At 38.6% G+C, this 12,812-nt stretch overlaps 1 protein-coding gene across 12 annotated transcripts in view; it reads left to right on the forward strand.

Moving 5' to 3' along the window:
- The window catches only part of LDB2 (LIM domain binding 2), a 217,832-nt gene extending 205,252 nt beyond the window's left edge, over positions 1-12,580 (forward strand). For 2 of the 12 annotated variants that reach the window (XM_035568995.2, XM_035569000.2), the window contains 3 exons: positions 794-917; positions 2,043-2,194; positions 11,282-12,580. In XM_035568995.2, the coding sequence (XP_035424888.1) occupies positions 794-917; positions 2,043-2,194; positions 11,282-11,512 (507 nt within the window). In that variant the 3' untranslated portion in view covers positions 11,513-12,580. Of the gene's footprint in view, positions 1-793; positions 918-2,042; positions 2,195-8,407; positions 8,551-11,246 lie in introns of all 12 variants that reach the window. The other 10 variants (XM_035569004.2, XM_035569003.2, XM_035569002.2 and 7 more) reach the window with 10 other exon arrangements.
- The last annotated feature ends 232 nt before the right edge of the window (positions 12,581-12,812 follow it).

The raw sequence follows: 12,812 nt of genomic DNA on the forward strand, positions 1-12,812 counted from the left end.
AATGTGGTGATAAACAGGAGGGAATAGAAACCAACTCACTCCGTTCTTTATGCTAGATCTGCTGTGCTAACAGGAGCAAAAAGCAGTGAACAGTGATTTTAATTATTAAGTGAGCAGATAGAAAATGTATAAGAAGCAACTGTATTTGAAGAAGGGGTCTGCTTCAGAAATGTTCAGTTTCAACATAATAGAGCATTCAAGCTGACAAGGAAAATAAAATGCTTTTTTCTTGGACATGTCATTATACATGTGATGGGAAGAGAATGTATGGTCCTCATAACAAGAAGGGAACAAAATTATTTGAACTATTTTGCATGAAATAGAAAGATAAAAGATTTTCTTTAAAGCCCTCATTCCTGAGAACTCTTCATTATGGGGTGCAGCAGGTCAGAAGATCACTATGTATACATCTTGCTATACTGGAATGAGAAGCTGCTATGGGCATTTTATGATTTATTAATTCATCTTTACAGCTATACCAATCAAGCATGACAGTTTTCTGCTCTTCTAAAACCTCTGCAGTCTGGAAGACCAGAGCTGAAGTTTACCCTATTTTTTAAAAAAATACCTAAGGTAGCAAATAGTGAGCAAAAGTTGTCTCAGATCAGAATTTTGATCCTGCAATCCCAGTGCAGATTAAACTGAGCTGTAGGATAGGTTAAAAAAATAAATAAATAATAGGTTAAAAAAATATAAAATAAAAAAGCTGAGGATATACTTTCCAGCTATGTAAATACTGATCAACTGAATCTTTGCTCAGGTGAATTCATTTGATTTTGACTTTTTCTTCCAGTTGTGTGTAATACTGGAGCCAATGCAGGAACTGATGTCAAGACATAAAACTTACAATCTAAGTCCTCGAGACTGCTTGAAGACTTGCTTGTTTCAAAAATGGCAGAGAATGGTGGCCCCACCAGGTATGTTTGTTTTCTAGTATTTATTTTATAATTAAGTGAATATGGAAACAATGGGAAATTTTGGTGAAAATATACTTAAAAAGGAAAGTAATAAGAAATAACACTATTCCAAAATTAAGCTTGAAAATTATTCTGATTTTGCATGATTTCAGTCTGATGCAACACAATGTAAAGCAAGTTTTATAGATGTGCACATTCAAATGGATCCACTATGCGAGGATATAATTTAGTTCAAAAATACACGTAGATAGAATACGAAATGCCTACTGGCTCCATTAGAATTCATAGTTTGTGTAATTCAGCTTCCTGCTGTGATTCTGAAATTACAGCTACAATTCATAATTAATTGTCTTTGAGTCTAATATAATGTTATTTACAGGCCTGGACCTAATCTCCTTCCTCTTACCTGAAAATAATACTTCTCCCTTTTTTCAGATTATTAAAGATTTGCATTTTTAAGACTATTTAAATGGATGCCCAGGCCAAATTTTGCAAAGTACAACTGCTACCTTTGTTCTACTCCAATTTAGGACAAATTATGCAATTGCCCCAGTTTGGTCTAAGTTTGGAAGATTTGCAAATAAATGGCATTCAGCACTTTTTAACATGCTTCTTGGGAGTGTCAGTTTTAAAGATGAAGCCCACACCAGAGTTGGAAGGGAATTCTATGATATTTGTTGTATCACTGGCAGCAGTAGGGCAGAAAGCTGCCTGCCCCGTTCCATTGTCTCTGGCCGGCGCAGCTGAGGCTGTGATCTACATCAGAATAAGATCTGGATTTTTCTTTAGCAAAACCTTCAGCAAGTTACACAGCCCCTTTTAACATCATGATAGTTACCATGATATCCCCATTGGTAAAATGCTTTCATATATCTTTATAGATAATCTGGGAGAATAAACTTCATTAGTCCATTATATAAAATTGAAAGCAGATTCCACTGGTTTGGTTCCAAATAGTATTCCAAGGTTCATATATTAAATCTAAACTAACTACTACTAGTAGTAGTAAACTTATGAATGTAAAACTAGATGAAAAAAGTATTTCAACACTTCTGCTTGTGGTTCATTTTGGCACACACTTTACAACATCTTCCATTTTCTTTGCTTCTCACCATTTTATTGCAGCAGAACCCACAAGACAACCGACAACCAAACGGAGAAAAAGGAAAAATTCCACCAGCAGCACTTCGAACAGCAGCGCTGGGAACAACGCAAACAGCACCAACAGCAAGAAAAAGTCAGCTGCTGCAAACCTGAGTCTATCAAGTCAGGTACCTGTAAGTCTCACTTTCCTTTTAGGCCCCAATCACTTACAGTGCTTTAATTCTTTCCTTGTAAAGAAGGTGCATTCTTGAGCCTAAACTATAACAAGCAAAAGGCGGCCTTGCACACTCAGTATGCTGTGGAAGCTGGGGAATTAGTGGGGAGATGTGAAGAAGCCATTCTGCAGTGCAGCTTTAATGATCCACCCTGATACAGGGCTACCTTGAGAACAGATGTGATTTTTTTAAGGCTGAGGCCAGCTCGCCAATGGGACTCTTTCCGCTGGTGGTGGGACTCAGACTGGGCCCCATGTGTTCAGATGTAGCACGAGCACTCAGAGTGTCTTGCAGACATCCAAAACCCCAGTGCTATGTCGGCATGAACCCCTATGGAGCAGGGTTGCCACACCTGAGCAGACCACTTGGCTCGCTACATTAGTACCTTATCTCTAATCGGTGCTGGGTTCGGGTGCTCCAGTGGACAAGGTTATGAGTTACCTTGCTTGCAGAGTTTATCTCGTTCTCAAACCACTCCATTTGCACAGGGTAGATCCCTTGGAATATGGGTCTCAGTTTATTCACCTCACTAGCTGTAACTGTTGGCATCCTAATTATATAGGGAAACACCAAATCATTTCTAGAACTACACCAGCATTTTAATAATGTCACATTTATTGCCTTAGTCATGATATAGGGGTAATGTGACCCCAAATTGTGACAAAGTACGCCTTAGTCAATAAGGAGATAGCTCATGCATTTTAAAGTTGGGGAAATTAATTTGATATTATAGGAACTATAAAGTGGTATCTTGGGAATAACATGCAGGGATTTTTATTGGATTTCTGATCAGCAGATAGGAAAGGGCTATGTCTCTTCTGAAGCCTGACAAAGAATATAGGCCTTTTGTTAGCACAAAGCAGGCAATTCCTAGAAAGCTTGAACACTCAGATAAAAAAGAGGAGTAGACTAACACCAGTGAAATGAAATGAAATGAAATGAAGATTTTTGTTTAGCAACTGAGTCAGCAATCCACTAGCTTACAGCAGCTTTGGGCTTCAGTACATTAAACTCATATTTTCTCCTTGTCATATTAAAATTTTCACGTGGCTCCCATCCCTGGAGTCAGATTCTTTCCCTAATATAGTCATCTCTGGGCTTTTCTGGCAGCACGAAGCAGTCAGAAGGCCAGCTACCTGATCCCCTGGTGGCAGAGACCACTCTGCCTCACTGATTGTGTCTGCCAGAAAACCCCTTGGATCAATAACCAACCACACATATGAAAAAACAGCAATTAGGTGTAAAACTGAGCAACCAGCTAGTTCCCTGCTGCCTCCAAGTTTAAAAGACAGTAAGATCACTGTATCTCAGCTGCTCCCTGCCCTGAGTTCAGTTCAGCAGGACCAGAGTCTGACCCCCTGCCCCTCTGAAGCCTGCTTCTCCCTGGAGAGATGTTGACTTTTGTTGGCTTCAGTGGTAGCCGCGTGTGCTCGTATGTTTGAATGTAATTGGGCCCTCTGATAGTTACCTGTCACTCCCACTGATACTCAGGCTGACTTCAGGAACTCAGAGGCTATTCCTGACAGACAGTAGTCAAGGCTGCTCTTCCTGATGGGGATAATAGTTGAGCATCTGAGACATCACGGTGAAGTTTATCATGGTATGAGGGATGGATTTTTAGTCTTCATTGACTTTCAGGATGCTACGTAGCTATTTTTCTTCAATACTGTTTGCTTTCTGTACCAGAGTAGCAAGATGGTCCAAACTCTTCTTTTATGGAGGATCAGGTTTCTTTTTTAGGACCCTTCTCTTTTCACTCTGAACAGTGGAAAATGGTTAGCTGTTCAATTTGACATACTAACAGTTCTCCCCATCTTCCCGAAGGCAAAGATAGCAAACCAGATGGAATTGATGGTTGGGCCATCCTGTAGGATAGACAGAACTCAAAATAATTTTAGCAGTAAGATATTTTGGTGTAAAACTATTCAACACTTTTCAGTTAAATAGAGAAATGTTACTGTGTTTATTCAAAATTATGCATTTCTGACGTGGTCCTTCTTATTACAGACATGCCACTGCTTTCTGAAGTTAGTGGCAGGTAGCAGTAACTTGCCTTCTGTTTCTTTCTCTTAACTTTACCTCAGTGAATCAGTCAGTAGTTAATGTTTGATTTTCTTTATATGCAATAGAAGACAAGATACCTTCAAACACAATATGAGAGTTTTCTCAGTTTTCCACTATTAAAAGCTTCATTCAGCCATAGAGCTTTCTGTGAATGGGTCTTTCCTGATCAGTAGAAAAAAACTTCTGAAATCATTGATTTTCCATGTTAAAAACATTCTTTCCATTATTATTAGAGAAGAGGAATGAAACCACTGCATCTTCTGTCCAGTTGACTTGCATAAGCCAAGATAGTTCCAGTTCCATTTTTCCCATCGTCTTTGCTGGAGAACCCCACCAACGGGCTCACATTCATACCAAACCTGCATTAATATAAAGTCATGTACTCCAGATGCAAGCTTTCTCTTGTTCTCCAGTGGTTTCTTCCCAGCCAGCAAAGACAACCAGACAACCTCTCCACCATAACAGAATCTAACTTCCTGTCACTTCTATGCTTCTATATTGTTTTCTCTTTGATAGTAAATTAATCCTGGTTATAGAACGTTTCCATGGCCTCTACTCTATGTAATGTTTCTTGGTTTAGGATATTAGTAATTATTCAGTTTTGCTGCTACAGTAATGCTGTGTACACTCTGGCAAATATGTGAACTTACCATAACCCTCATCCACTTTTCTCACCCACACCATTAGCTTCTGTTTGTGTAATGAGGTCTTCATGTCTGGAGAGGCAAATTTTCCACTTTCAAGAAAGCAGCTGGAGTACTGTCAGCTATGACGAAGTTTGAAACTTCTGAAATATTTCTCATTTTCCCCATAGTCCCTTCCAGATCTTCAGATAAATACACGGTGCTAAGCAACGTTAGATCAATGAGATGAAATGGTGTTTGTCACATACACATGCTTCTTCATTAGTAGGAGGTTGTGCCGTTCCCTGTACCTGAGTATTTTCTGATCAGTTCTTCAGGCAGGGACAGTACTGACAATAGAGATCCAAGCCCAGAAAGTAAAATGTTGTTGTATTTCCATGCATGGGTCAGGTTAGTACTGCACCCTGAAGTTCACCTGCTGAAACCTAATCAATCAGTATCATTTGTACCCTTTGTGTTGCCTTAAATTTATTAGCACTTTGAGTGTGCTGACAAGTTCTGATACATCTTTAATGACACAGTCTTCAAAAGCATCCTAAGGGGCTCTGTCAGTGGGTGGGTATGCATCTTCCCTCTCATCAGTAATTTGAACAGGGTCACCCTCATGCTGTCCTTATGTTTCTAGCTGTTTTTTAATACTTTCTCAGCTCTGCTAAATAAAATACAAAGTTTTGCCCATTTGATGGTTACTTGCACTTTGTTACACTCATTTTCCCTTATGTATATTTCCCATCTTCTATGATTCTGTTAATCCTCATGCTACTGGTTACAGACCTTCATCATCTCCTATTATCAATAGGACTCTTCCTGCCCAAGTCCCTTGTTTAACACTTTTCCTTCATATTGCGAGCTTTCTTAAAACAAGTTACTGGTAAGTAACTAGCAGTTACTGGTAAGTAACTGGTTTTTCAGTTATTCAGTGATTCTTTTGACTGGAATCTATTGATGCTGAGGCAATGTGCTGCAATGGGTTGGAAGCAGAACTAAATGCCACTGAAGTCTCTCCAACAGCACAAATAGAAAGATATTTTTCTGACCTGAAGTTTGCTTCTCTCAGGCTTTCATTGGTGCAGGCAGAATACTTCCACAAATGCATTGGGTTTTGTTTAGTGTGTAAAGAAAGTTGACAGAACAGGGACAAAGAAACTGTAGTCCACTCAGATGTCTTAGTCTCAGCAGATTCCAGTCATTCCAGTCATTCCGGTCAGATTTGTTCATGATCTTCATCTTGTCTGATCTTTGGAAGAAACGTTAACCCATTGTGCAGAAACCAGGATTACCAATTTCCTCTTTCCTCCAAAGAGCAAAGATGGGCAAGACTCCTTCCACAAGGGTCACAGAAAACTTGTCTTTATCATGTTAGCTTTCCTATGATTTCAGAGTAAGTTAGTTATCTAATTTGGGTGTGTCATCGTTTATCATTTACACATTACTAATTTCCTCTAATATTTGAAGCTAGTTGCAGTGTTCTTCCATGCCTTTGCTCAGGTTTCAAGCCTCTTCACAGGCTGAGATATGATGTCTTTGCTTTTTTTATTATTGTTATTATGTTTCAAATAATATTGTCTTGCAAAACCAAGCCTTGGTATGTAGACTGGTGATCTGTGATCTGTGGATTATAGGTGTAAGCAAGATGATCAAAAGTGGTTAATACAGCCATATCACTTAAAAATCACTTTCAGTTAAGTTTAATGAAAACAGTCCACACTGATCTATTTTAATCTATTTGAATTTGGAAATTTGACAACAATGCACAACTCTCACAAACTCTAAGAACCTCTATGCTGCTCCCAGTCATAACTGTAGAAACTAACAGGTGGATTTTGCTTTTATTTACTAATGAAGATCTTGTTGAGTATAATACTGTAGACGTGAGCTCAGTGAAATATCATTTGTGTTGGAAAGAATAAAGCATCACTACATGCCACTGAGTAAATCAAATGTTCTTTGTTATATCCAGAGTCTTAATTAGAGCCTCCTTGCACTCTTTAAATGAGTTATATACCTCAATAGTCTCAATTTCTCTTTGTAGTTCTTTGTAAGCTCCTCAAAAGCCAAATCCATAAATAAACCTGCTAATGTGGGAGGGAGCAATACAATCTCTTACGTGTTTCAGAAACAGGGAGCAGGTTTAGGTGTTTTGTAATAGATGTTGTAGTACCAGAGCTACAGTTCCAGGGCTAGAAGATCAGTGTCAGAAATTATCCCCAAGTCTCTCAGAACAGTGCAATTCAGAATCTAAAATTTAGCCTTAAGGAGAAGAGAGTGAGCAAATTGGTTTCCAGTTGTTGAGCTTTACGAAAAATGTACCAAACAAGACCAGCACGTCAAGTTAACAGAGAGGACTGTGATGAGATGTGAAAGATAACCATTTTCCTCTAGAAAGTGTTTACTCTGAAACCTAATTAAAATGTCAGTTCTGTTTCTACAGATCATTTCAGCACAAACATCAGTCTGATGTTTTTTCTTGGAGGTAGTGACCATTACTGCAGAGGGCAGCAATGGGGCTCTAAGTCGTTAATATTTTTTGTGGCAAGGAGTTATGAAGTCAATTATTAAAATAATCACAACTAACACAATTCCGTAAGAAGGAAGGAGGAGATACCCTTCTTCTTTTGACTTAGCACTTCCAGGTGCGCAGGCTGCTAAAACTAGTGCAACTTTCTGTTCTTGAAGTATGAGGCTTGTTTGAAACATTTACTTCATAGTTTCAGGCATTTTTTAATTATCTCAGACCTGTGAAGCACTGCTTGTGTACTTCTGGGGACAGTGACACCTACATATTAACAAAGCAAATTAATAGCAAAGCAAAATAAAAGAACAAAGCAAAGATGGAAGGCATAGGTATGGGGATTTTTACATGGCCCACACTTTTTTTTTTTTACACTTTCTTACCTCCGCACACCAGTAAGATATTGATTAGACACAGGATGATCTTTAAAATCCCAAGTTAAAAAGTCTAGTTCCTATAACTGGGCATAGCAGAGCTAAACTTTGAGGCTAGGTATAAAACAGATGAAGCCTGAGAAATGACCGGTCTGTTAAATAGAAGTGCTTGCATTTGGGTTGTGTATGAAGTGATCTCTGTGTGTAGTTTATATGCATCAATTTAAGTTTGGATGGCAATTAGGGATATTGCAGGATGAAAGGTATGATATACATGAAAGCTGCTTTTGTGGTTATATTATTAAATAATACATTTCTATCACATAATGTAAAACATCCACTGCTTTATTTACAGGGCTTCACTGCAACCATATTTTACTATCATGAGACATTCCTTCACCAAAAATGTTGTTTCTAATCACAGAGTAAATTAATAAGATTGAGTGACTACAGTCTAAATCTTTTTTAAACTAATCTAGTCAAATATGTGCTACCATAACTAGGCCATAGCAGTATATGCTGCCGTGCAAGAGACTAGGGTTTAATTCTTGGATTCTGCTTCTCACTCCATGAGCAGGAGCTAGGAGCACTCCAGAGCTGCAGCCTCAACCCTGGGAGGGATGGAGCCTTGTGTCATTCAACAGCAGTGACCCCCACTGGCCAATTTAAGGAGAAGCATTGAGGGGCTCTAAAAGGAGTCACTTCCAGTCCTCCTCAGAGGTTGGTGGTCATTGCACGGGAATTAGTGAGTGGAGGTTCAATGGGGTGCACTCGGTGGGGTCTTCAGCTTTTCAGTCTGAGGAGCAGAATCCTCTCCGGGGAGGAACCAGCATGTGCGCTTCCTGAGACAGTATTTTTGCCTGACATAACTCTAAGCAGCAGGATTGTCAAGAATATATATATTATATACACTTTTCAATGTCCTGTAACTAATGCTGTGATATCTATCTCTTAAATAGAATGAGGGAAAACTCCACTAACCTCAATATAATTATAGTTTAATTCCCAGAGAGAGAGAGAGAGAGAGAGAGACTCAGTGTCATGGAGAGAAACATAAGTGCAAACTGTCCTCTCAGTGGGTGTCATTAAATTAAAGGAATAATATTCGAGGAGAGTCAGAGAAATTAGAGAGGGAAAGACTTACGTGGTCATTGAGCATCTCCCCACTGATGCACGAATGTTCCCTGCCCTGAGTTTTTTCCCTGTCCACTGTTAGGTGACCGGAGCAGCAAAGCTAGCACTTTCCATTGGGGTCATTAGTCCTCAGTCTGTAGTTCTCAGCAACAGGAATGTTGTCTTATCAGTGGGGGTTACATTTTCGGTTCCCTAATGGCATCTTAGTACCCTAGCACTTCAGAGTGGCCTAAAGCGATACTCTTCCTTTCAGCACGAGCAGCTATTAAGCATATTTACCCCTCCCAATCATTTGGACGATGCAATACATGTTTAATTCTTTTCCATGGCCTCCTCCCCAGCCAGCTGCTCTAGCCCCATAGCTATTTTTGATGCACTTCTCTAAGTCTCATCCAAGTCGCTGACCTCTTCCTGGTATGGCAGCACACAGAACTTGAGGCAGCATCAGGGGTCCGTACTCAAGAGCACTGAAGTTAAAGGAACTGTTGCCCCCTCGGTCTGTGGCTCTGTATTGCACTCACTGTGGTCCTTTTTGCCTGACGTATCGCTGCACGCTCCGATCCAGTTTGCTGTCCTCTGCCAGGTTTCTCTTGTCGTTAATGCTCTCGCAATGCAGTGGGGTCAGGTCTGTTTCAGCAGTGCACGCTATAAGTTTTCTGCTGTTTAGGGGGATGAAATGAATTAGAATAAACTTTTGGTTACAAACACCTTTGTCTTTTAAACTTCTGGGTTGCAAAGCTATGTGTGAGTTTGATTTAACAAAGTCTTTTTTGGGTATGTGGAGTAACAAAACGTAGCGAATGCAAAGAAGAAATCATGTAGCAGTATCCATCTACTCACAAATTTTTCACATAGCACAGGCTGAAAATGTGATAAAAACATTCTTCTGTAGCATGTCAGCCTTTGCTAAGGGATATCAAGATACAGTGTAAATAGAGGCAGTAATTTGTGTTGTTTCATGGGGAACAAAGTACATATCAGATTAAAAAGAAACAACAACACCTTATTATATGCAAACACTTGTCTTCTGTTTGCTTTTTACAAATGCTTTTACATTCATAAGGAGGAACAGATCCTTTAAAATATGAATCTGTTGTTCTCTAGGATTCTGTGAAGGGCTTGTTAAATCAGCAGTTACAAAGCTAGACATCTGGAGTTACTGCACTTTTACCAAACGTTACCTGATGCCCTGCCACCTGAGCTGCATGACAAGATGCATCCCACATACTTCTTGTAGTGGTTAGCACAGCAGCCTGATTTTCCATTGAACAGAGAGAACAAGAGAGCTCTCTGGCTTTGCACCTTTGCTTTCCAATCTCAAGTTTGCACCTTTCTATCCCATGCTGGTTAGGTTTTTTGCAGCAAATCTGTGATGCACTGGAGTACAGTAGGCGGTTTACTTGTTTTCATGGAAGGACAATTTGTACTTAAAGTAGTGATTAGATGAATTCTTTCTTTCTTGCATGCTTCAGTTTTTGATGACTACTAGCTTCATCAGTGTAATTATAATTAGCACTCTTCATCTTCCTTTTACGGTACCAGCTGGACAGATTGGTCCTCTTACTGCACAGATTGGCGGCAGGGTTGCCTACATGGAGTTAGGTGACAGGCACCATGAAATAACAGATGGTAAATTCAGGGCTTGTTGGCAATCAGCAGGTTTTTGCTAATGACTTAATTAGCTATGCAAATTGTCAAATCAGTGTGAACATTGTTTTTATCGAAAACTTTACCTAAATTAATTACCATAATTAAGTAGCAGAATGTCAAGTATATTGGATGCGTAAAAGGGCTTGGCTGGCTAAGGATAAGAGAGTTACCATCTTTATTAGAGTGCTGTGCTCCACATTTGAAAAGTCTGAGGATAAGAAATGTGGTTTCTTTTAAACTAGTTTTAAAATACGCATATCACAGAGTTGCAACTGAGAGGCACCCTGGTGCCTTTTCATATGGCTCAGGAAAGAAAGCCTGGATAAAGGCTGAATATCTCAAGCAGGAGTTTAAGGCAGTTTCAGAGCCTGCTTGTTTTAAAAAACAATAAAATTTAAAAAAAAAAAACAGTCTACCTGCTTTTCAGTTCTGGGGTATCTGAGATCCAGAGCCGTGAGCATGCTGCTAGAGAGATGAGTTACAGTTTTTCATTTAAATTAGAAGTGAAATGTAAGCCTGTCTCCTGGTTCCTACTACACAGGAACTTTTAACTCTGTTGTTCAAATATCACAAAATTAAAAGATGCAAGTTCTCTAACATAATTTTTTTAAGTTGATTTTTTCTCTCTCAAGGTTTCCATATAACAAATATTGGGTGCTGTTCACAGGATGTGATGGTGGTAGGAGAACCAACTCTGATGGGAGGCGAATTTGGGGATGAAGACGAAAGGCTTATCACTAGATTAGAGAATACACAGTATGATGCAGCAAATGGCATGGATGATGAAGAAGATTTCAACAATTCACCTGCACTGGGAAATAACAGCCCGTGGAACAGCAAACCTCCTGCTAACCAGGAGACTAAATCTGAAAACCCCACACCACAAGCTTCCCAATAGGTTATTCTGCAGCAGTAGCCACTGCGATGTACGTCAGTGGGTTACTAATTACTGTTTCACAACATTCGTGAAAATAAATAAATAAATAAATAAAAACCTTTCAATGGATACAGTATCTATTTCTAAACTAAAGCTATCTGATTTTTTTTAATTAGGGAAAAATCTTTTATAAGCTTCCCTATACATTTCTTGGAAGCTTTCACATACAACATGATACTGGCACTGACCTCAATTAAAATAATTGAAAATTAAATAGCATCTCATGGCAAATCTCTGACAATGCATTCTATTGGAGGGGTTGTTTTTTTCCTCATCAAACAATGGCCATATTTTAACAAGTCATCAGTGCTCAGGATCTCATTAACGCAACTATGTAAAACTTTTTACAATTGTAATATATTTTCTGCTTTTCAACTTGCACCTGAAATTTCTTGTTTCAGAAAAAAAAATATTAAAAAACACAGCTTTTAAGGAAAAGTAATTTAAAGTAACTTTTGTTCTTTCTTTAACTTTTCTTTCATTGGTTAATCTTTTAAAGGATCCAGCATTTTTAATTTACATTTAGCTGATGCCAGTAGATACTCTTTCCATCATTTAATAAAAATGCTGAAACAAGAAATGTCTTTTTTTCATCGAAGACATGAGAAATATTTTTATGTGGAAAAAGACACCCAGTCCTATGAGAGTTTATGCTTTGTAAAATTGCTGTTGATCCAGATATTTTAAAGCCATGTAATCCATTAACTTTGTGGGCAGCTTAATAAATCTAAAACTTTTGTGTTTTTATTATTGTATCTGAGTTGGCTTTGTTGTTATTTCTTTTCATAGTATATTTCTTGTATAATATTTTTGTAAAGCCCTCAAACCATTTTTTTTTTACTTTTTTTCCCCCCGATTCTGGTGTATTTATGTGAAACTTTATAAAAGAAACTAATTTTTTCATTTACATATTAATATGTTCAACTCATCATGTAAAGACACAGTGAGTCAGTGTGTTATATAATACAACTGTATTTTATGTATGCTTTGCCAATAAGTGTGCCAATAAACTGTGTTAACAAATGTGCTCTTATATCCTGCATTTAGTTCCTTGCGTGCCAAAGTCATACGCCCATGTGCATGATCATGCACCAGGAATTTTTGGAATTGGTGTTTCACTGAATTGCAACCTTTTTCCAGAAAAAAAAAGGACAGGCTCGAGTTTAGGTGCGAATTGCCTGGAGCTCAATTTGGCTAGCTGCCCTTTTTTTAACATTAATGACGTGTAACACCACAGGTCAGGAACAGCAGCGAGAGCCAC

The sequence above is a fragment of the Cygnus atratus genome, chromosome 4, assembly GCF_013377495.2.
Source record: "Cygnus atratus isolate AKBS03 ecotype Queensland, Australia chromosome 4, CAtr_DNAZoo_HiC_assembly, whole genome shotgun sequence".
NCBI lineage: Eukaryota > Metazoa > Chordata > Aves > Anseriformes > Anatidae > Cygnus > Cygnus atratus.